The sequence below is a fragment of the Anguilla rostrata genome, chromosome 13 (genome assembly GCF_018555375.3).
Source record: "Anguilla rostrata isolate EN2019 chromosome 13, ASM1855537v3, whole genome shotgun sequence".
In the NCBI taxonomy this organism is placed as follows: Eukaryota; Metazoa; Chordata; class Actinopteri; order Anguilliformes; family Anguillidae; genus Anguilla; species Anguilla rostrata.
Genome location: NC_057945.1, coordinates 37,862,852 through 37,888,376, shown reverse-complemented (window position 1 = coordinate 37,888,376; position 25,525 = coordinate 37,862,852). Strand labels below are relative to the sequence as shown.

The following is a 25,525-nucleotide window of genomic DNA, read 5'->3' as shown; positions in this document are numbered from 1 at the left end:
AACCAATGAACAGGGAGCTGTCACTGCGAAGTGGGTCACAATTATTCCCATGTTGTTTCATATGGATTACCTCCGTTTAAGTGATTGCTGCCCTCAGTGCAATCTCGTGGTGGCTTCTTGATTTGTAAGTCTTTTACTTATCGAGCGCGTGATGCATTTACTTTGTTCACCCAGCAGATTGAACCTTGCTTCAGATGATGAATGGAGCACGCATCTCACCCAGAAAGGCTTTTGTTTGGGTGAAACGAGAGAGCACGCCGATTTGCGCGACTGTGCTCTTTTCTGTGGGTAAATAATGCGCGCGCACTGACGGTGACATTAAACAGCAGCTCCAGTCAGGCGCGCGAGAGAGGTCCGACCGGGTCCGACATCGCTTGCCCGTTGTGTAGTGGACAAACTGAAAAAAAAATCCGCACCTCTGTCATTTTCTCTGTCCCAACACGTTGATTCAAGACGACTTATTTACAATTTACAGTACTTCCACCCGAAATTGTGTTTGCTGTCATCTCAGGGTGAACTCAATAAATGAGATAGATTGTACCAACTAGACCATATATATTATATATTTACTCCACACGCTTCATCCCCAACCATGTCCATATATGGTGTGTACAGCATCATGTGATGTTCAGTGCTGATGAAATTATTCTGACAAGCTAGGTATATACTGTAAAAAAAAAAAAAAAAAAATAGTCTCTCAGTGTTGAGAGACTATTTCTTCCTGTCAGTGTTCTCTTTACAGTAGAAATGAAATGGATGGTCCTTAAAGAAATTATATCAACATTAATATTTAATTAATCACAAAGTATTAATGGAAATTCAGATTCTTAAATAGTTTAAAATTAAAGAAATGTATAGCATAGGCCTACATACTCTATGTTCCAAGCTGGTTAGCAATGGTCTATTGTTGGTTGAAACTGGGCAGTGCTAATTTTAAGACGGACAGTGAATATAGCTTTGCTTGTAGCCCAGCGTAGTCATACTGAAAAAGTGATGGTCATACTGGCGGATCAACTCGGTCATGTTGGTAACGTGATGGCCATGGTAGGCCAGCTTGGTCGTGCTAGACAATCTGGTTTCAGCATGCTGGTCACAGGCAGAACCATCTTCAGTGATCTCTGCTGGTTCCTTCGGCAGGGGTGACATTTCGGATCCTCCTGTGCCCTACCCATCCCACTGCCGCAACCACCACCGCTGCCCCGTTAGAGTGCCAGAAACCCGACTGAGACACTCATTGTATCGTCTGATTATGCCTGCCAGACCTGATTAATGGCTGGCGGTGTTCCACCGCAAGATGATGAGCTTAACAAGCTTAGCAAGAAAATATGTCAGACTTTGGAGGGGTTTGGCAGCATTGACTCTCTTCCACTCAAGTCCTTGCAGCATCATTAACAGTTCCTGGAACTGCTAGGGTCAGTGTTTCCTAAATGTACATTTTACCAGTTTGCTGGCTGTCCCTTGAACTTTATTTTAAAAGCACAGGGAGCACATCTTAGAATATTACTCGGATTTGGTCTTCCCTTATCACTGCGGCTTGTTCATTGGTCTCATTAATATTAGAAGGACATGTGACTGACAGTGCACAAGGAATTTGGCTTGCATTCTGATCATATTTTTGGCATGTATACACAAATAAATGATAACTGGCATGGGTTTTCAATAAATTCATATGCAACCTGATAGAACATTTTCTTTGAACTTGAAAAAATGTCAAATTTATATATATATATATATAATGTGTAATATAATGCATGGTAAATATATACATCACACACAGCCATGTAGCTTACTTTGATAACCATCCACTTCCCTGCTGCTTTGCATGGGCACTTCCTGCCTCTACAACACGGGCATCACTGATATTCCCGATGCTGGAGTCTTCTGGGTCGTTAGCATGGAGCATCATGTCCTTCTGCTTGCAGGCGATGATGGTGGCGTGGAGGCTTCAGTCGATTTCATGTTCCTCTTCAAATGTTGCCCGTTTGGTTTAAACATTCATATGAAAGCGTCTGTACTGTGATCTGGTCTTTTGTCTAAGTACCCAGTTTCATGTGGGCCGTTGTGGGTTTTTTTATATTGAAGCTACCCAGCGTGATATCTGGCTCCAGCTGTATTATATCTGACATGGTATGAATGAGTCTACAGTAAAGCACTGGCCGTGGTTTCGCTCTGCGTTTACATAACATTAATACAGTCCAGTGTTTTTCATCCCCTGGACACGGGGCCTGTGCTGCTCACTTGATGCTGACTGTACATTGAACAAGCCATCACCATAATGGCTAAACGTCTTGACTTGTGTTTATTTACTTGGCAGATGCACTTACGAAAAGTGACTTATAGAGCTTGTGTCTTACAGTATTATCCACTTAGATTAATTACTGAAGCTGTTCAGGTTAGAGAAAGATCCTTTCTCGAGGGAACAGGCATAGTTCCCAACTGGGGGGGGGGGGGGTTTACAATAATGGCAACCTTCTCGTTACAATTCTGGCTTCCTTAATCACCATCCTGTGCTACAAGCCTAAGATATGATAGTTAGTGAGAAATGTTACGCGTACGTCATACAGCTACTGAGGTGCCAGCCATTAGATCACCCCGTTAGGTATGTCATTCAGTTAGGAAGATGTGTCATCGAATACTTTCTATGGAGGCTAGTGAGCACTTGTATCATCAGTGATTATTATTGTGTTTTCCTGTCTTGGCTCATATTGAAGCCAATGTTTATTTTTTTTTTCTGCTGCTATTACTAGTATAAAAAGCACTGTATTCATGCCTGTATAATGTCTTTTCTTGCTTTTGGTAACAGTTCCCCACAGCAGCGAGGAATGATTCTCTCCAAGCTGTTTAATCGATTGAATATCGATGAATCAGTGATGAACTTGCTGGGTATTTAGATTGCGTGGTACACATGTACACTTTGGTCATTTATTCAACTACGTTACCTTTTCAGTACTTATTTAGAGTTATTAGCTCGGAGAGTTCTGAATTATAACCACTGTAAATAACAGAGAGAGATTCTTGATTGAACTTCAGTCCTGTGACACGTCTGGCCAACTGTAATAAACAAGATGGTTGGCTCAAAAATCTGGCAGTTGTGCTGCGCGGTTTTGGCTGTGTATAGATAGGATTGTGCTGCCCCCCCCCCCCATCTTCCCCCCCTCCCCAGCTGCACATGGATAATCTTGGGCGGCTGTCAGAAGTCCCATAAAAAGCTGAGCGAGTCAGGCAGAGGGAAGATGGGGATCATTTTGAGCATCTGCATGAAATAAACACTGTGGCATAAATGGCACAGGTAGCACTTTCACCTTTAATGAATGGATGCATGCAAATGGGTTCTGTGGTAGAAATCAATCAAATCGCACGTGCACAGTTTATGTATAGGCACTGAAACAGAAGCACACACATGTGGTTAACCTCATATTTGAAGTAATACAATTGGTCTTCGATTTAAAGCATTTTAAATAAGTGACAGTGTTAAAAAAAAATTCCAGCTGAAGATGAGAAGCATCCTCTGCATATTTCTCTCCTTAATATAGCCATAATATCTAATGGGTAGTGTGAATGAGTGACCAGAATGTTTAAATTTACCCAGACGAGAGCAGGTCGGGTGAGCAGGTCGGTGTGTGCACTGGTGAATCAAATACAGAAAAATGGTAATTATTTTGTAAGAATCAGAAGCTGTGCACAGTAAAATGTTAATTCAACTCTAACTGAGTACATACGAGTCCAAAAGGGACCATATGTACTCCGTAAGAGTTGATTTAACACTGGACATTATACCGTTTGGCTAGTTGCTTGTAGTTCTTTAGCTGTGTCAGGCCCTTCAGACAAAGTTAAGGACAAACTACAGCGCTTCAGGTTTTAAGATCCCTTTTATCGGAGAGAAAAAATGTAGAAATGTGCATGTCTGTCTTTGATAGGTGTTAAGATCTTTTTTTCCTGGCAGTCGGGGACAGATATTTTCACGGGAAAGCTCCCAGCATGGAGCCAAGCTTTCATCTGGCTGCTCAGAGTCCGGAAGATCCAAAGGCTGTTGTTAGTTTTTTTTTTTTCATGTGTAAGCTCGGAGAAATACTCACGTATCCTTCAGAGCCCCTGGAGCTGTTGATGATCGGTAGGGGAACATCAGTGAACCTTGTCCAATGTGTGTGGCTGACCTTCTCAGCTTTGCCTCTGAAGGACCTCACACTGAGCCCTGAGAGGGTTTTGAGTGCACACGATTCCGGAATATGGTTGCTGCCGTTTGGTGGTTTGGTGTTGGTCAGACCTGGGTCAAATACGTATTTGTTTTGAATTCAAATACTTTTCTACGCTTTACTGATCTTGTCTGGTATATTAAAATACTCTCAACAGTGGCAAACCCCGCCTTCTGGTCATATTGGCGGGCTCAGTTACACCAGGCAAGACCAATAAAGCACAGAAAAATATTTGAATCCAAAACAAATACGTATTTGACCCAGGTCTGGTGTTGGTACGTACACTCCATGGTCTGGTGGAGAATCGTGTTGTGCCACCATTGACTGAGGCCATGGGTATAGATCCCTAGGGGGAAGGGGGGGGCACACTGATGTTTTAGGAAAACATCAAATTCCCCCTCCATTATTATCATATTGTATATGGTCGTAATGTTAGTGCCCACCCCACCCCCTCCAAAAAAAAAAAAACCTAAAGAAATTAGATCATTGGGTAATGAAAATGAGAGCTACATCCTTGATTGCAGACTTGATTTTTTTTATTTTTGGGGGGGGCAGGGGGGGGGTTAGAGCCACTCAGAAATGGAGGAAATCGTTTGGCAGGGACACCCCCATCTTTACCGCGGTGCCCGCAGCCTGTCTCCCCGTGAATTTATTCCCCCGAGGCAGCCTCTCTGACTCAGCTGATGGACTGCAGCGTCTGTGGCTGGCACAAAGTGCTTTTGGAGGAGATGTGCGATTGTCTGCAGTCTCCCAGATCTTTTAAAGATGGACACTGCTGGCATTGGGCCTGCAAAAAAAAAAAAAAAAAAAGAACGGTTGGTTGTCCCAAATCTACAGGAAAAAAAGAACAAGGGACACAAATGGAAGGATAAAAATGGATTATAAATGAATATGGTTTAGCCTTGTATGGATATGGCCTCTTACTCTGGACCTAGAGTCATATTTTTCATTTTGTGATGCAAATACAGATCAGTATATCAAGGGTGTTTCTTATGCCTTTGAGGTGTATGATCACAAATACATAATTAGAATGTTCTTAAATGAACATTCTAATGCTGACGTAACAATCACTACTGGCAATTGAAAGCAATGGAGTTCTAGAACTCTGGCATAGAATTTAGAAAAAACATTCCAAAAAAACCTACTCTTCCAAGGGTTAATGCTGCTAAAGTGGTAGTGGAACAGCGGTCCCTGTTGTCTGATGAATGACTGTGTGAGTCACTTGAAGAGCGGGAAACCGTAGTGCTTCTCTGCCACTCTGTGACCTTGCCTTGTTACAGGTGCCCCATATTTTTAACCAGCATTTTTTAATGTTACTGAGAACACTCCGATCATAACAGGCAGTCTTTTCCCTAACCCAAATTTTTACACATTTTACAAGCATTACTGGCATTTGGCAGACACTTGTATCCAGAGAAAATGACAAGTGCATAAATCAGGTTTGAGAGTAGCAGTATCTCTAGAGCTGGAAGGTAAATACTCAAATATGAGAACTGAGGGCCGACTGTTTGCTCGTTAAGCCTGTTTGGGGAAAAAGGGGATTCGTTTGGGCTCGGCTACTCTGAGAATTCAGAGGAGTGAATTAAAAAGCGTTTAAAACATTCAGCTGTGAAGCCATAATAACAGGAAGGATGCTACGGAAACTCCAGCATGGGGGTGTGGAGATCCGCGGCTGCACAGAAGAGAGCAGCAGGGCTCTTTAGTGAGGGTAGAGTGAAGCTTCGTGATGATTGGCTAGTTGAGCTATCATGTGACCTCCATCTCCTGATGCACACTGAAGACCCACCCCTTCAGACTGTGCTATGGCTCCCCTGAGTATCTTTAGATATCCTCTTTCTTTCTCTTTGTATTTGCTATTGGAATGGCAATGCTGCAGGTATGGCTGTATAATGATTTGATAGCCATGCGCTGGTATTGGCTTTTGTTTACTGTGGCAATATTTCCACTTTTATTGATTATAAACGGGCCTACAGTGCCTTCTTTTTGCTATCACACTTTTGTACACTGATGTTCTCCACTGTCGTCAGTCAGTCTGGATCAGAGTGTGTGCTAAGTGACTGTAATGTAATGTAATGTTATGTTGTCAGTGATGTGTTGGCTTGAACAAGTTAGCGTTTTGCTTTTTGCACCGTAAAGCATTTTGATTGGTCCACACTAGTCAGTCGCTATAGAGACGGAATTGCTGTATGAGGTGCCCGTTCTGCTCTGCCCTCACAAATGTGGGAGTGAGACGGGCAATCTGTGGACTGGCCTCATGTGTGCCATCTGTTAGTAAATCTGGCCTGTTAGTGGACTGAGAACCCCCCCCATATACACACACACACACACACGCACATGTGCACACATACATACACACACACACACACACACACACACACACGCACATGTGCACACATACATACACACACACACACACACGTGCACACTTACATACACACACACACACAGGCACACACGCACACACACACGTGCACACATACATACACATACACACACACACACACACACACACGCGCGCATGTGCACACATACATACACACACACACACACACGTGCACACATACATACACACACACACACACACACAGGCACGCACGCATGCACACACACGCGCGTTATACACACTTTCTCACTCCACTCACACATCCTCTGTCCAGTTCTCGTGCATCTGTTGTTCGAGCTTGGCCGGAGGACCTGTAATGTAAATCTGTGGCTGACAGGAGTATTGCAGCTCGTTAAAGAATGATGTTAACGAGATTCGTCGCGCTGCACCTGCGATGGATGCTTCGCTGAATTACTACAGGAAATATTACTGAGTAGCTAATGTTATTATTTCACACTGTCGCCCAGAATAGCCTCTCTTCGTCTCATTTGCATATTTGTTTGTTTTGCAGTAAATATAGCTTCCAGAGTCATCGCATTCATTGCTTCGCATTGCAGTTAGCGGCGTACGAGGCAATCCTCGCTCAATTGCTGACAGATTTTCGGAGTTATTATGTGATGAACATAATGAGGAACCTCATTTAGCCTGTCTTCTCCTTGTTATTGTGGAAGCGTGCAGGAAGCGTGCTTCTGCTCACGGGGAATTGTGGGACGTACTGCGCGTGTGAACAGCGTAGGCACAGTGATCGGGGGGATGGGGGGTTAAGCCTACTTTTATTTCGGGCACGTGTGCAGATGAGGCCCGCCCCCCGTTTGCCAGTCTGCCCCGGAGTGCCTGTGATGTCAGCGTCTTAATTAATTGCGCTTAATTAAACTTTATCCGGCACGGCTCGGCGTGCGCCAGACCCCACTGAGGGAAGCCGACGCTTCCGTTAGCCCCCTGCGCTAATTGGCTCTCCGACGGATCCTTTCATTAAGACTCCTGGTTGATATTCACCTGGTTACCTACCTAGTTCCGTTCTGTTTTCTACTGTAAAGAGGTGGAGATTTTAAAGGAGATGATCGTGATTTTAAAGCTCATGACCGTGATCGATTTTCAGTGGTCCCCGATTAGAACGAACCCTCAACGTGATGAGATTTGTTTTCCTCTTCATCAGCAGCCTTTGACTTTATCACGCACAGGTGTCGTGTACCTGTTCAGCACGTGCGAATCGCAAGTGTGCGAACCTCGGTCACACCTTCGTAGTAAAAAATAGTAACACGTAGAGAAGTGTGAACCCTGAATGATTGTGGCTAATGTCTGGCATCCTGCCGCCATGTCTTCTCATTAGCTTATTATTTTAAAGCAGAGATATTTGTAACGTGATTGTTTACTGCAAGTTGCATGTATGTTTCAATCCTATTCTTGTGTGTGCTCCAAAAAAAAAACATGCAATATCGCTTTTGAACGATGCTCTCATTAAACCAATAATTTCACCAGGAGGAAACTAGGCCTAATGTCCATGGGGGGTGTTGGGAGGGGGGTTGGGGGGTGGGGAGTGTGGGGAGGGGGGTTGGGGGGTGCCCCCTGTGTGTTTATTTCTAGATCTCTTGAAGATTTAGATGTAAAATGGACTCTCTCTGAGTTTTTGAAGCGCTGAGTATTTTGCAGCTCATACACTGTATCTATACAATGAGCGTTTTGAAGTGTGTGTGTTTTTTGGGTTGTGGTTTGCGTGTGTGGCTGAGCTGGGATTGTTTACCCGTTAAAACGGCGTGAAGAAGATAGAAAGGCGCGGGACAATCGGGGTGTGTTTGTACTGCCAGGAAGCAGTGGTGTCAGCCTGCATGAAAGCTCTCTGCTCGCCGGGCTCAGGAACAGCAGTGCCAGTAACCCCGGATTCTCTGGGGAGGGGGGGGGGTTCTGTCACCCCAGTCAGTGCTCCCTCTCTTCAGTGAGCAGCCCACCCCTGCCCTCCACTCCCCCACCCCCAGCCCCTGCCTTCTGTGTTCGTCTGTTCCTTCCGTTAAGCATCATGCCAGGGCACTCACATCCTGTGTCGGTTCTCTTGCTGGATCTTCAACACTGAATCCAGAGGAGACCCCTCCCCCTCCCCCCCTCTTTTGTGACTCAGTTGGTTCAGTCCAGCAATACTGAGGACAACTGTTCTGGAAACTGAGATGGGAAGATATTTATTTAACAGGACATCTCTGACTTCGTACTGCACAATCACACACGTATTAGCAGGCTGTTGTGGGTAAATAATTATCCCAAATTGATATGGTAAATTCAGAAGAAGGCTTTTATTTTGCCAGAAATTGAACCTCAGTGGTATGCTCCTGTACAGTGATGAACATTGGGACCCGCCCCAGTCAGAACTGGAGAGTGTCTCCATGGTGATGATGATGTCATAGAGGATGGCATGCTCAGGAATCAGAAGGCATTATTGTGAAAGATCGTGATGACATCATGGGTGAATTCACAGAGCACAGGCACTAGTGTTAAGTTTTAAGGAACTGAGGTGGGGCTGAGGGGGGGAGGTGGAGGGGGGGGGGTGGCGGGCATTACAGGTTTTGTCAATACCATCATTGGCTTAAATGGGAAAATCAATACTATAAGCCCTGCAGAGAAATTTTAACACACCATGAGTTTCTGGTTCTAGACTGAGCAGGCCAATTCTGTCTGTGTCTGTGTTTGTGCCTGTACGTGTGTGTGTGTGTGTGTGTGTGTGTGGGTGTGCGTTTGGGGTGTGTGTGTGTGTGTGTGTGTGTGTGTGTGTGTGTGTGTGTGTGTGGTCAGTCTCTAACACCCTCCCCTGGTTTGGTCTCCTCAGCCTATGGCGTGGCCCCAGTGTAAACTGCGCAGACAGCACAGGATACACCCCCCTCCACCACGCCGCCCTCAACGGACAAAGGTACACATACACACATACATGCACACACACACGCAGGCCACACACACACACACACACACGTACGCACACATCCACACACACACGCAGGCACACACACACACACACACGTACGCACACACGCACACACACACACGCATATGCACACACACACACGCACACGCATACGCATTCGCATATGCACACACACACACACACACACACACACACACACACACACATACACGTACGCACACACGCACATGCATATGCACACACACACACACACACACACATACACGTACGCACACATGCACACACACACATACGCACACACACACACACACACACACACATACACACACACACACATAGACATTCTTTCTCTCCTACCTCTGCTCTGGTTACACACAGTTTGTGTCAGGTCTCCAGACTATGTGGGATCCTCAATGGCCAGACACCAGTACTGCCCTGCCCTATATAACACACCTGATTGATTGAGCAGTAACTGTGGCAAGTACCTGTCTTAGATCGTTTCGCTGTAGCCTTAACAACTTAGCTTTAAGCAATCTCACCTATTGTAACTCTAAAGTGCCTGACACTGAATGGTCACACAAGCACACCTTATCGTGGCAAGTTATTGTGCTACATAAAGTCAGAGTTCACTTTATTTTCTATCTTTTTTATTGGTTCAGTTATAGTGCATGTCATCAATCGGCCAAAACAGTTTTATGTGAAATGAGGGATATTTTAGATGCTTACTGAGGTTTAACTGGCATTTATTGGCCTTATCCAACCTTAAAGTTACAAGCCCAGTTTCCCTAACCAGTAAACTACAGTGTCACCCCACAACCTGCAAGTTTCTCACAACCTGCCGGCTTCCCAGGGTGGTTTGGTCAGGGAGGTGCTTCCCTCCGCATGGTGGGGGGCTCAGATTGCCCCAGTGCCCTGGCAGCTCAGCTAGTGGATGGCATCCTCTAAAAAAGTCGCTCCTGGTTACACTCTTGGGTGCAAGTCTGTGTTCTCCCCAATTTACAGGGAGGTGTTGTAGTGGTGGGGCAGGCCCCAGAATGCACCTGGGAATTTTAAATGGGGAGAAACAGAAAAAAGGGGACAGAAAGATATTGCTAAACATAGCCCACTTCGATTCCTCCGTTGACAAGACTGTTATTACATTGTAGTAAACACCCTTGTGTGAGAGTCCCACCTGTCATGCAGTTGTTATTACGCTGTAGTAAACCTCCCTTCCCTCTTGTTAGTGTAGCTGTTATTACAGTCTTGTAAACCTCCTCTCTCCCACGCTCTCCGGTCCTGCAGTGAGGTGGTGCAGGCGTTGCTAAGGAACGAGGCGCTGACCAACATCGCTGATCACAAGGGCTGCTCTCCGCTGCACCTGGCCGCCTGGCGGGGCGATGAGCGGATCGTCAGGCTGCTGATCCACCAGAGCCCGTCACAGCCCAAACTCAACGAGCAGGTGTGACTGCACGCGCACACATTACACATACACACACACGCGCATGCAGAGTCACACGCACACATGCTCACATTACACGTGCACATGCACATGCAGAGACACGCACACATGCACACATTACAGGTGCATATTCACATGCACATGCACACATACTCATGCGTGCACACACAGGCACACACGCATGCACACATACACATGCACACAGAGGAACATACACATGCACAAATGCACATACACGCACGTACGCTGCGTGTAGCTGTGTGAGATGGCTAAGTTGGTGCGTGTAGCTGTGTGAGATGGCAAAGTTGGTGCGTGTAGCTGTGTGAGATGGCTAAGTTGGTGTGCTGTGTGTAGCTGTGTGAGATGGCTAAGTTGGTGCACTGCGTGTAGCTGTGTGAGATGGCTAAGTTGGTGCAGTGTGTAGCTGTGTGAGATGGCTAAGTTGGTGCAGTGTGTAGCTGTGTGAGATGGCTAAGTTGGTGCACTGTGTGTAGCTGTGTGAGATGGCTAAGTTGGTGCACTGTGTGTAGCTGTGTGAGATGGCTAAGTTGGTGCACTGTGTGTAGCTGTGTGAGATGGCTAAGTTGGTGCGCTGTGTGTAGCTGTGTGAGATGGCAAAGTTGGTGCGCTGCCTGTAGCTAAGTGAGATGGCTAAGTTGGTGCACTGTGTGTAGCTGTGTGAGATGGCTAAGTTGGTGTGCTGTGTGTAGCTGTGTGAGATGGCTAAGTTAGTGCACTGCCTGTAGCTGTGTGAGATGGCTAAGTTGGTGCGCTGTGAGCTGTGTGAGATGGCTAAGTTGGTGCGCTGTGTAGCTGTGTGAGAGCTAAGTTGGCGCTGTGTGTAGCTGTGTGAGATGGCTAAGTTGTGTGTGTAGCTGTGTGAGATGGCTAGTTGGTGCTGTAGCTGTGTGAGATGGCTAAGTTGGTGTGCTGTGTGTAGCTGTGTGAGATGGCTAAGTTGGTGTGCTGTGTGTAGCTGTGTGAGATGGCTAAGTTGGTGCGCTGCGTGTAGCTGTGTGAGATGGCTAAGTTGGTGTGCTGTGTGTAGCTGTGTGAGATGGCTAAGTTGGTTCAGCGTGTAGCTGTGTGAGATGGCTAAGTTGGTGCACTGTGTGTAGCTGTGTGAGATGGCTAAGTTGGTGCCTGTAGCTGTGTGAGATGGCTAAGTTGGTGCGCTGTGTGTAGCTGTGTGAGATGACAAAGTTGGTGCGCTGCCTGTAGCTGTGTGAGATGGCTACGTTGGTGCGCTGCCTGTAGCTAAGTGAGATGGCTAAGTTGGTGCACTGTGTGTACCTGTGTGAGATGGCAAAGTTAGTGCGCTGTGTGTAGCTGTGTGAGATGGCTAAGTTGAGGCGCTGTGTGTAGCTGTGTGAGATGGCTAAGTTGGTGCGCTGCCTGTAGCTGTGTGAGATGGCTAAGTTGGTGCGCTGTGTGTAGCTGTGTGAGATGGCTAAGTTGGTGCGCTGTGTGTAGCTGTGTGAGATGGCTAAGTTGGTGCACTGTGTGTAGCTGTGTGAGATGGCTAAGTTGGTGCCTGTAGCTGTGTGAGATGGCTAAGTTGGTGCGCTGTGTGTAGCTGTGTGAGATGGCAAAGTTGGTGCGCTGTGTGTAGCTGTGTGAGATGGCTAAGTTGGTGCGCTGCCTGTAGCTGTGTGAGATGGCTAAGTTGGTGCGCTGCGTGTAGCTGTGTGAGATGGCTAAGTTGGTGCTGTGTAGCTGTGTGAGATGGCTAAGTTGGTGCTGTAGCTGTGTGAGATGGCTAGTTGTGCGCTGCCTGTAGCTGTGTGAGATGGCTAGTGGGCAGCTGCTGTAGCTTTGTGAGATGGCTAAGTTGTGCACTGCGTGTAGCTGGGGTGGAGGCTAAGTTGGTGCGTGAGCTGTGGAGATGAAGATGTGCGCTGCCTTGTCAATGTGTGAATGGCTAAGTTGGTGCAGTGTGAGCCTGTGTGAGATGGCTAAGTTGGTGCTGTCTGTGTGGTGGCTAGTTGTGGCGTGTGTACTGTTGAGAGGCAATGGTGCTGCTGTACATGTGAGATGGCTAGTGGTGCATGATCAGCTGTGTGAGATGGCTAAGTCGTGCGGGAGCTGTGTGAGATGGCTAAGTTTTTTGCCGTGCGTAGCTGTGTGAGATGGCTAGTTTGCACTGTGTGTAGCTTGAGTGCTAAGTGCCGAGCTGATGTGAGCTAAGGAACGTCTAAAGCGTGTGAGATCAAGTTGGTGCACTGTGGTATCATGTGTGAGATGCCTGTTGGTGCACGGCTGCGAAGCAAGTTGCACTGCAGCTGGAGGGCTAAGTTGGGCATGTTGTAGCTGTTCGATGGTAGGGGGTAGCAGAGCTTAGATGGCTAAGTTGGTGCGTGTAGCTGTGTGAGATGGCAAAGTTAGTGCACTGTGTGTAGCTGTGTGAGATGGCTAAGTTGGTGCGTGTAGCTGTGTGAGATGGCAAAGTTGGTGCGCTGTGTGTAGCTGTGTGAGATGGCTAAGTTGGTGCGTGTAGCTGTGTGAGATGGCTAAGTTGGTGCAGTGTGTAGCTGTGTGAGATGGCTAAGTTGGTGTGTGTAGCTGTGTGAGATGGCTAAGTTGGTGCGTGTAGCTGTGTGAGATGGCAAAGTTGGTGCGCTGTGTGTAGCTGTGTGAGATGGCTAAGTTGGTGCGTGTAGCTGTGTGAGATGGCTAAGTTGGTGCATGTAGCTGTGTGAGATGGCTAAGTTGGTGCGCTGTGTGTAGCTGTGTGAGATGGCTAAGTTGGTGCGCTGCGTGTAGCTGTGTGAGATGGCTAAGTTGGTGCGCTGCGTGTAGCTGTGTGAGATGGCTAAGTTGGTGCACTGTGTGTAGCTGTGTGAGATGGCTAAGTTGGTGCGCTGTGTGTAGCTGTGTGAGATGGCTAAGTTGGTGCGCTGTGTGTAGCTGTGTGAGATGGCTAAGTTGGTGCGCTGTGTTGTAACTGTGTGCAGCTGTGTGAGATGGCTAAGTTGGTGCACTGTGTGTAGCTGTGTGAGATGGCTAAGTTGGTGCGCTGCGTGTAGCTGTGTGAGATGGCTAAGTTGGTGCTCTGCGTGTAGCTGTGTGAGATGGCTAAGTTGGTGCTCTGCCTGTAGCTGTGTGCGATGGCTAAGTTGGTGCGCTGCGTGTAGCTGGTGGAAGTTCAGTTCACCGGAGGGTGACACGCTCTCACTGCACTGAGGCACAAAGGGCTCATCAGCGCGTCACTGATCGGAGGCAGCACGCGCTTTTGTGCACGGCGCCTACAGAAGCTTTTAGCGCTGCGTTAGACCTGCGGGGGGTCAGGTGACTTCAGTCCAGCAGTGCGAGCCGGCAGGACGGAGAAAGAGCGCAGCTGCCCTCACCTTCAAATGGATGTAAAAAAAAAAAGAAATGGGCCAGTCTGCCTGACGTGGACACGGCTGAAATCTGTATTCTCTCTTTTGCTTGGTCGTGTCGTGGATTTAATGAGAAAAAAAGCGATGTTACACATGTGAGTCTCTCTCTACAGCACAGGTGTCAAACTCTGAACTCCAGTCCTGGAGGGCCACAGTGTCTGCTGGTTCTCAAGGTGTTTTTGGCACCAGTGGTTCATTTAAGTAATTGATTGGCTCGGGAATCCACATGCCTTGTTCTCAGGTCCTTAATCAACAGCTGATTGAAAGGAAACCTCTAAAATCTGCAGACACAGCGTCCCCCTTGGGATTCAGTTTGGCACCCCTGCTCTACAGAGGCACGCTGCAGACAAGCACATGCAGCGAGGGCTGCAGCCTGAGCATTATTTGGCATTTTCATTCGGGGGATAAAAGCAGAAGAAGCATTAACTCATTTTTTTGTGTTTAGAGACACACACACACACACACACACACACATGCTCGCTCACACACACACACATGCTCACACACACACACACACGCACACACGCGCTCACACACACTCACACTCACACTCACACACATGCTCGCTCACACACACACACTCGCACATGCGCTCACACACACACACATGCTCACACACGCACACACACGCTCATACACACACACACACACACATGCTCACACACACACACACACACACACTCAATGGGCAGACTGTTCCATCTGTTACTGGTCTGGCGGTGCAGGCGGTGCCGTAAGCCCTCCATTGTGTGCTGAATGGCGGGCTTGGAGCCGATGAATATTAAGCATCACGAAGGATTTGGACTGATAATGGCGGCATCTGTAAATGCAAATGCAGGGCTTTTGATTAAATTTGAGTGTGTAAGCCCCTCCTCCTCCCCCCAGTCTGCTGTCTGAATATCGCCCCCCCCCCCAGAACAACGACAACGACACCCCGCTGCACTGCGCGGCGCAGTACGGCCACGCCGAGGTGGTGCGCCTCCTGCTGGCGGAGCAGGCCGACCCCGCCACGCGCAACAACCGCCTGGAGACGCCGCTGGACCTGGCGGCGCTCTACGGCCGCCTGGAGGTGGTGCGCCTCCTGCTGGCCGCCGGCCCCGCCCTGCTGGCCTGCCGCGCCCCCACGCACACGCCCCTCCACCTGGCCGCCCGCAACGGGCACCTGCCCGTGGTGCAGGTCCTGCTGGAGGCCGGCATGGACATCAACTGCGAGGTAGGTGAGGGAGGGAGGAGAAAGGGGGCGGGGCCTTCTGACCTCTTCAGCGGGGGGGAGGTGCTTCTTAAGCCCCTCCCCCTTCTGTTTCTGTCAGCACAGTTTGGAAAGAGGGGATGTATGTTATGAGTTCTGGGACGCCTTTCTTTGGACCCGGACCAAACCCAGGACTCACAAAGATATGATGCCGCAGTCTGAGTCCTGCTAACTTCTGCTTTGCGGTTTAGCACCGATTCATTTGTTAAAGTTGTTTAAAGACATCTGGACGTGCTGTGGACATCTGGGGGGTTTGATTGATTGACTGGCCTCATATGTGAAGCAGAAGGTCTGCGGGCACTCAGAGTCCGATAACGCGCCGGGGCCATCGGGTACTGATGGTTCTGCATCTCACTCACCTGTTTGCCAAGCACTTTGACTGCTGCAAAACCTGAGAACAGACACACATTCAGTTCAGTTTAAAATTCCTACATCTGGACTGAATCACTGTGCACAGTCTTCATTCCATGTATTACGTACAAACTTTTTTTTCCCAGTACTACACACTGACTTTATTTCACGTGTCACACAGTCTTTATTCCATAAATTATGCTGTAATTTGGTAAATGGTAAATGGACTGCATTTATATAGCGCTTTTGCCTCTCATTCGCCAGAGCAGTTAGGGGTTAGGGGTTAGGGGTTAGGTGTCTTGCTCAAGGACACTTCGACACGCTCAGGTTGGGGTTTGAACTGGCAACCCTCCGACTGCCAGACAATCGGTCTTACCTCCTGAGCTGTTCGCCCCTAATTTAGTTCCATATGTATCGCACACAGACTTTATTCCCTGTATCACACACAGACTGTATTCCCTGTATCACACACAGACTTTATTCCCTGTATCACACAGACTTTATTCCCTGTATCGCACACAGACTTTATTCCATGTATATCATACATGGACTTTATTCCATGTATATCACACAAAGTCTGAGTGTGATGGATGGAACAAAGTTTGTTCCCTGTATCGCACACAGACTTTATTCCATGTATATCACACAAACTTTGTTCCATCCATCACACACAAACTTTGTTCCCTGTCCAGTGTGCTGTGTCAGAAGGGTGTGCTGACCGTGCCGTGTGTTTCAGACAGAGAAGGGGAGTGCGTTGCACGAGGCCGCGCTGTTTGGGAAGACGGACGTGGTGCAGAAGCTGCTCAGCGCAGGTCAGACCTCCCCCGTCTGTGGCCTGTCTCTTCCCCCCAATCACGATGTCACTTCCTGTGTGACAAGCTCCTTCCTGAAGGTCCTCACCTTTCTGTCAGTTGCATATTTCCGGTTTCGTTCTGCTTGATTTGTCACCTCCTCTCTCTTTTTTTTTTTTTTTGGTGGCGCAGGGATTGATGCCAACATGGTGGACTCCCGGGGGCACACCGCGCTGGACACGGTGAGGGAGGTGCCCTCCCGAAAGAGTCGCGAGATCGCCGCTCTCATCCGCGGTGAGGGTCCCCACTCACTGATCCATGTGACCCCCTAGTGGCCGATATGTGTCATAACATGTCAGAGTGGCCTGGCCTGTAATTGGTGGTTACAATCACACAGGCTATCTTTGGCTCTCAAGACTACAGGAAGTGTATGAGAAACATCTGAAAAACTACAAAATGGAGAATTTTTCATTTATTTGTATGCACATTAGCAACAACAAGAGGAGACAGCCAAGAGGGAGAACTAAAGCTATACTGGTAGCCGCAGGGCAGTTAGTTAGTTTTCTGGCAGTTTTAGAGTGAAGCTCAACATGTAGAAGGTATACGATGCAGAGGTTAATGCACAGGCCAACATGTATGGCCGTGAATGTGTTCTTCAGTGCTATAGATCTCAGTCTGTCCTCTCGCTGCTCCACAGGTCACATGACAGGAAATGCATATGACATGGACCTTCCTCCTCCTCCCCCCTCCCCACCCTATCCAGATAGGGCCAGCCCCAGGGTAACAGGTAAGTTTAGGACCTTCCGGAAGGTTTGTAGGACACATATCAGTGGCCTCCTCCAATGCACATGTGTGTGTGTGTGTGTGTGTATGCATGTGCATGTGTGTGTGTGTGCGTGCGTGCCTTCTGTTTTGGGTCTGACCTGTGTGTGTGTGTGTGTGTGTGTGTGTGCTGTACGTGCTGTGTGTGTGTGTGCGTGTGCGTGTGTGTGTGTGTATGTGTGTGTGTGCGTGTGTGCGTGTGTATGTGTGTGTGTGTGTGTGTGTGTGCTTACGTGCGTGTGTGCGTGTGTGCGTGTGTGTGTGTGTACTGCAGAGCTGAATGAGCAGTTTTCGGGGCCCGAGGAGGAGAATCCGTACGAGGCCCTGCTTGAGGACACTTCCTGTCACTCCCTGGACAGCCTGGCCAGCGGGAAATCCTCGGACCGGGAATCGGGCCGACCGGACAGCGAAGGAGGCAAGGTGAGCAGCTCACCTGCTTCCGAAACGCCACACCTGCAGACAAGAGAATTAACCCAAAAGATGAGCTCCACTCACAGTTTTACACATGCCCAGAGATGACTACTGGGGTGCCGAAACGCAAGTTACACAATGCCTTCGTTTGAGTCGTGCAGTTGTGTATTTAAACATGAACTCTGGGTAGGTGGTTTTGCCATGTTCGCCACTAGAGGGAGACAAAGTTCTGTTTTTTATTTTTTAATATTCTGACAGCTCATATGGATTTTGCACTTTATTTTATGCGACCAATTTATGTAGCTGGATGTCAAGAGCACTTCATTGCAGTACCATCCAGCTGGGTTTCAGTCCCAGAACACCCGTACCTTCAGTCTTAAGAGTCCTAACCTATGCTGTCTCTCCTGAATTATTTATTCAGCTGTTATCTTAATTACACCCCTGATTAAATCTAAAATTGCCGTTCGCTTTGGATAACAGCACTGAGCAATCGCTGTGAGTTCCTTAATTTAATTTCTAGTTTTGGCAGCTACTGAACTTTCCAACCATTTAGTAGGGGGAAAAAATGAAGGTAACATTTTTGCAGTGAGTAAACCTGTGTTCCATGGTGACCACTAGGTGGCAGTGTGTCCCCTCCCCAACAGAAGACCTTCCCCTACACTGCAAAGTTTGGCTGTGCTCTGTGTTGAATGCGTTCACTGTTCTGTAGCATACATATCACTTGAGGCCTATGGCTTATGATTGAGCTTTCAAAAGATGTACCCTGTATTTTATGGAAAATGTTTATTTTTACCCATTAACTCATCGGTTAATTTCTATTCCGGTAATTAATTATGCAGTGGTTAAAGGTAGGATGGTTGATTAGAAATCTGGTCATAGATCTGCACATGGGGGACTACCACAACCAAAATACGCAAGTGTGATTAGTTGCATTTATAAAACGTTTAACTCGTTAATAATTAAAAATCAATTGCACAAGGTGATGCTTAAAGGATGACAGCGCATGATAACCAGCTCATGAATTCCTCCAAACTGACTGCTTGTACGTGTGTTGGCAGAGCACTCAGAAATATCCAAGGCAATGCTAATTTTAATGGTCACTACAGTATATTAAGTATTAGCTTAGACATGTGTTGTGAGTGCTACTAATGTGGCAGAGGAAAACAAACACGCAGATCTATCCCGACGAGGCGTCTGGACACAGAATAATGTTGGGGATTTTTTGGCTGATGTTCCTGGTGAGAGAGCGATTCGGGGAGCAGTCAGAGGCATTCTCCTGATCTCTGACGTCTCTTGTTGTTTCAGAAGGAGCGTCACCCTGACCCTGCACCGCCGTCTCCAGACATCCCGGAGGAAGTCGGCTCTGAGGTAACTTCCTTCCAGAAACCATAATGCACTAATGGGCACACTGGGAATTAGACCAGTGAGCCAGAGCTTCCTTATCTAAAACAGAGCATCTCCTGCGGCACAGAGTCCCCATCGTCACACTGGCACTTTGGCTGTCCGTTTGGCACAGAGGGAAGACTGCCTGGGTTTCGACCGGAATGTCAAGTTTTCAAATTGATTGTACTGGTCTGGGTTGTGGTACTGGCCGGACAACAAATTGTCCGGTCCGGTCCAATTCGATGTCAGAGTATTTGATTGAAAGAATGAAATGTTTTGAATAATGTTCTGAAATTAATTTGCAACTCAACCACCCCCCTGGTTTGTGATCCATTTCGATAGCCCCCCCCGCCCCACAGTCCGTGAAAGGTTCCAGCAGTTCCCCACCTCATTCACGATTGAGCTTCTGACCGTGCAAGTTGTGTCTGGTTTTGACACATTCTAAATCTGGCACCCCTACCACCACCACCACCATCACTGGCCCACTTCTTGGGCAAAGTCTCCCGTCCAAGCTGAATGGGGCCAGGCCAGGGCCGGTGTTATAGCACTGCTGTCTGATTCTACAGACCCTGCATGCTAACGGCAGCATGGACGAGAAGGAGGTGACAGGTGAGGAGGACGCAGGAGATCCCACCTACGAGCTTCTGTCCACTCCCAAGACCAGAGGTCCTCTCTCCAGGCAGGACTCTGTGTCCCAGACAGGTAACAGCTCGGAATCACCTTACAAACAGGGAGAAACTACACAACGTCAGCTAGCTCTGCATGTACGCTAACACACTCTTTCAGCAATTACACACTGCTAGCTAGATGTGTTCACTTAACGCACTCCTACTGTAATTACAGACTGCCAGCTATATGTGCATATATGCTAACATGCTCCTTACGTTTGGCACCAGTGTGAGCTGGAAATAAATTTGAATGTCACTCCTTCCTTCTGGAGCGGCTTGGGCCCAGACAGAATACAGGATTTAGGCTGGGGGGGGAGGGGCAGAAAATGGCTAAAATTTAAGTCTCTAAATTTTAAGTCACTGAGTCTGTGTCTGAAATGTCCTTATCTCTCGGGTCCAAACATCAGTAAGGGATGCTGTTACACTCCTGTCCTCTAAAGGAATGGGCTTTCACGTTTAATTAGATTACAGGAAGACTCGGAGTGCGGATGGGGTGGGCATGGGGTGCGGATGGGGTGGGGATGGGGTGTGCACAGTGTACGGGCTTATGGTTCCCAGTTTCCAGAATCCTAAATCCTTTAGCCATGTTCGGTTTTTTTCCCCCATAAATCCTTTATCCTCCCGCTCTTGGGGGCTTGTTTTGAAGCTTGTCTGAACGGCGGACTGTGTGGAACTGTTCTGGAAGCCGGTCTGGACTGCATGCAGGGCAGTGAAGTGTGACGAAGCACTGCGGGCATGTGCTCATTAAGAGCACGCTGCATTTGCTCTGTCTGCACTGAGCCATGTGCTTATCTGCAGTGTTTCCGAACGGCAGGTCGTTTAATTGGGTTAAAGGGGGATCCAGTTAGCGCGCCATTAGAGTCAGATGCAGTTAATCAAGGTGTTCTTAGAACTTTGCAGAGGCCGTTTTTTTCCCCTCGTCCTGGCTGCTCGTTGGTCTTTAACCCTTTAGGATAATTAGAATGTTCTGGACTGAACATACTAATGCTGATGTAACAGTCGCTGCTGGTGACTGAACGCTACTCCGAAAGGAGAGTTCTACAACACTGACTTGGAATTTTGAAAAACAAAACATTCTTTAAAAAACCTGCTCAAATCGAAGATGGGAGTCTCTGCTATGACATCACAGTGCGATGCATAATGACTTCTCAGAGCGGAACATTTGCGATGTGTGATCCTGCTCTGAGAATAGTGAATAATAATAGCTTGTTTGCTAGTGGTAGCTCTGTCCTGAACTTCACAAGCCCATGAGTCCTCCGCACTTCTACGAAACATGAATCAGCATCCTTCCTGCTGCCTGTACACTGTTCAGCTTTAAGCTGTGTCTTAATGAGGCAAGGCTAAGAACGTATGCAGCACTTTTCTGATACTGGCTGGAAGAGGATGTTTTATCGAGGTGCTGCTGGATTAAATTAAACATTTTGACAGGAACCGGCCCCTTGCCTGGCTCGGTCGGAGAGGACGTTTGTCTTCAGTGCTTGGCCGTACGTGGCCGTGAAGCTCAGTCATTCGCTGGCTGACGCCTGGGCTGCGTCGTTAGTTTATAATGACTGGGAGTCTGCAGGGGAGAGCAGAGCCCGCTGTAGGGTTTTGGTGGCCCTGAGCAAGAAGTAACCAGGGGCAGCCAACAGTGGAACGGGGGTGTGTCGTCAGAAGCAATGGCAGGGTGGGGAGGGCTGAGGGGGGTGGGGGGGTGTTGGCAGTCGCAGGAAGTCTATAGCAGAGAAAAAGCTACTGTATTTACACCCTCTGAATACCGCACAATTGAGATGTCTTTCAAAAAAAAGAAAGAAAGAACTGACTTGTGTGGCCCATCTGTGCTTCAACAACCGCATAGACCAGAGGTGGGCAGTGAGGGCTGCCGTGTCTGCTTCTGGTTTTTATGCCAGGTTCTGGCCTTAATTACTTAATTAGCCCCAACATTTATGCCATTTGACATTTTAGTTACATTTTTTAATAAGCACGTGAATCGCAGCCGAAGACTGAATGCAGTTTGTCTTTTATTCCTCTTCACAGATGAGGATGATGTCACCATTCCTCCCAGCAGTCTGCTACCTCAGGTACTACCCCGGTCTAATGTGTTCGCCTGGCTGCTTTTGTCTCTTATGATTGCAATGACTGGAATGTGTTTTGTCCGCATATCTTTCCCAGCATGCAGCCTGGTTCTGGGCGGGGCATCGCTCACTTCCTGCTTGAATAAGCTTATGTCCATGTGACGTGGATGGAGGCGCTAAACAATAGCAGTTTAAACGATCAAGCCCCTCAACCTTTATGTCAGAATATGTATGTGATATTTCCTTCTGTTCATACACAGTAAAATGTCCAGTGTTATTTCAACTTTTAACCGATGGCATTTGGTCCCACTCTGGAATGTGTTAGAGTTGAATTAACACTGTCAGAGTTGAATAAACACTGGACGCTTTACTGTGCAGATCTCATAAGTCCTCCCTCTGGAGTTCAGATCGATGGCCTTCTTCCCAGAACCATTTTTCCTCCATCCAGCGGTACTACGTCTTTCTTCCAGACGCTGTATATCTCTCTCATTTATCATCCGTTCCCTTCTTACGCGCTTTCTTTCCCCGCTCCCTCCCATTGGTCCCAGAACCGAAATCCGTCGCCCCAGACCAACCCGGGCCAGACCCTGCCTCTCCTGGGACAGGACCTGGATGCTGAGCGGCCAGGATTGAGAGCACACCCAGGAGGTGAGTGGGCGACAGTGTAGTGTAATGGGTACGGAACTGGTCTTGTAACCTGAAGGTTGCAGGTTCGATTCCTCGGGAGGGTATGCTGCCATCGTACTCTTGAGCAAGGTACTTCACCCGCATTGCTTCAGTATATATCCAGCTGTATAAACGGATATGTTTTGTTGTGTAAGTCGCTCTGGATAAGATGGATGTGTAGAAGTTGTGTAAGTTGCTGTGGATAAGAGTGTCTGCTAAATGCCTGTAATTTAATGTAATGAAGTAACTCGAGACATTTTACTGCGTAGGGGCATTTGTGCATCTCACACAGTAAACAAACGCTGCAAGACATGATGCAGAGTTACAGCAATATTAGTGCCACAGTCACGGTGTCTGCCTCAAGCCCTATGGGATGAAGTATTCGTATTCTTTTTCAATTAAGAGTAAATATTGAGCTGCAGCCCGAAGATGTGTTATTAATATCACCCAGTTTGTGGCGTGCAGTTTTTTTTGTACGGGTTTCGTCATTTCGTGTTTTGGCGTTTAATTTCACGGTTCTCCTCTGACCGTGGACTGGTTCACGCTGATCTTCATTAAGTGAGCTGCCAGACTGAACCGGCTGGCTGGGGCCAGACATGTTCTGTGGTGAAATGATGTCTTCTGGGACTGCCTCGGAGTAATTGTGTGCATTTTCTTAGTGATTGTGACACTCCCACAAAAAAAAAAAACAAAACCCACACTTCTGGGCAGTGAATTGTTCAGGATTTCTTTTTTGTTGTTGTTTTGTTGTTGTACGCTGCAGCAGCAGTGTAATAAAAAGGGAGCGCGTTTAATGTGTCGACGCCCATTGTCAGCGTCGGCCTCTCATCGGAAACCCACAGCATGGCCCCCTGCCCAGCATTGTTCCAAAACCGAGTATGAACTTTAGACAGGAAACATCACGCACACACATACACACACTCACACGCACACACACACACACACACACATGCACACACTCACACGCACATGCACATACACACACTCACACGCACATGCACATACACACACACACACGCACATGCACATACACACACACACACAAAACACACACACTCACACGCTCATGCACATACACACACTCACACGCACATGCACATACACACACTCACACGCACATGCACATACACACACTCACACGCACATGCACATACACACACTCACACGCACATGCACATACACACACTCACACACACATGCACACACACACACTCACACGCCCATGCACATACACACACTCACACGCACACATACACACACTCACACACACATGCACATACACACACTCACACGCACTGCACACACACACACACACTCGCACATGCACATACACACACTCACACGCACATGCACATACGCACACTCACACGCACATGCACATACACACACTCACACGCACATGCACATACACACACACACACAAAACACACACACTCACACGCTCATGCACATACACACACTCACACGCACATGCACATACACACACTCACACGCACATGCACATACACACACTCACACGCACATGCACATACACACACACACACAAAACACACACACTCACACGCTCATGCACATACACACACTCACACGCACATGCACATACACACACTCACACGCCCATGCACATACACACACTCACACGCACATGCACATACACACACACACACACTCACACGCACATACACACACACACACACACAAAACACACACTTTCACACGCACATGCACAAACACACAGTACACTCACACACACATACAAACACACACAACACACACTCACACGCACATGCACATACACACACAAAACACACACACTCGTGACTCCTACACATAGTATTGACAGATACCAAACACACACCATTCTTTCTCTTTTCTACACAAACACAAACAAACACACACACACACACATACACACAAACACGCTCACATGTACTCATTTTAATCTTCAACCAAATGTCAAACAAGCAAGTCATCATTAAAAAAAGTATTAATTAAAGTGGCAATCAGTCCTGTATTTTTGTTCTCTTATGTACAAACATTCATGAATACATACATACATACATACATACTTGTATACATTCATGTTATTTCTCAGTGCATTGAAGAATATGTTCATATCCTAAATATACATATCTAAATTATAGAATATATTAAACGTGCACATTTTCATGAAACCTATTCTAGTCAGTTGCCTTGGGGCTGCAGTGTCTGTTCCGAGCCTGGTTGTATGTCAGTTAATTCCCCAGCCAAATTAAAACAAAGCTAATTAATATAGTGCCCATCATCTCTCTGCTTGCCTGTCAGCATGAACAGGTGCATTGTGGGTACTGGCGTAATGACAGGCTCTGTGCGGCAGCTGTGTGTGTGTGTGTGTGTGTGTGCGTTAGCGGATTCCTGCCATGGAAATTACCGGAAGCTCTTTTTCCTCTGGGCCGTCAAGCCCAAAACGTCTCAGAGGACTTTAAGAGATTGTGTAAACCTGTGTGTATTCCTGTCCGCTGTGTCTCATAATCTCTAATAAACAAACTGAAGAAAGCGAAACTGTCACATCCAAGCTCTCGGCCATAAATTACCATATCAAATCCCAAAGGTTGGTTGCGTCAACACTGGTAGAACATTTGAATGTCTAATTTTATTTTTAAAAATTATTCTTTTTTTTTTTTTACTTTTGAGATCAGTTGAGATCAGTCTCCGTCTCCTCGCCCGTCACGTCACGTCGCTGAAGGATGGTTTGGATGGTTTGAGTCACGTTGTCCTAACGTTGTGCAGACATTCTGGGGCTGAGATGTGTTCAGTGAGTCATGGTGCTCAGCCTCAGGCAGGCCGGCCTC

General features: G+C 47.5%; 1 protein-coding gene across 1 annotated transcript in view; it reads left to right on the top strand.

The window, feature by feature from the left end:
* Window positions 1-25,525, top strand: part of LOC135238359 (ankyrin repeat and SAM domain-containing protein 1A-like) — a 38,566-nt gene that overhangs the window by 819 nt on the left and 12,222 nt on the right. The window contains exons 2-11 of the mRNA XM_064306148.1: window positions 9,389-9,469; window positions 10,763-10,919; window positions 15,216-15,512; window positions 16,636-16,711; window positions 16,883-16,984; window positions 17,787-17,932; window positions 19,229-19,291; window positions 19,873-20,008; window positions 21,991-22,034; window positions 22,577-22,676. Coding sequence (XP_064162218.1) covers window positions 9,389-9,469; window positions 10,763-10,919; window positions 15,216-15,512; window positions 16,636-16,711; window positions 16,883-16,984; window positions 17,787-17,932; window positions 19,229-19,291; window positions 19,873-20,008; window positions 21,991-22,034; window positions 22,577-22,676 — 1,202 coding nt within the window. The remainder of the gene's footprint in view (window positions 1-9,388; window positions 9,470-10,762; window positions 10,920-15,215; window positions 15,513-16,635; window positions 16,712-16,882; window positions 16,985-17,786; window positions 17,933-19,228; window positions 19,292-19,872; window positions 20,009-21,990; window positions 22,035-22,576; window positions 22,677-25,525) is intronic.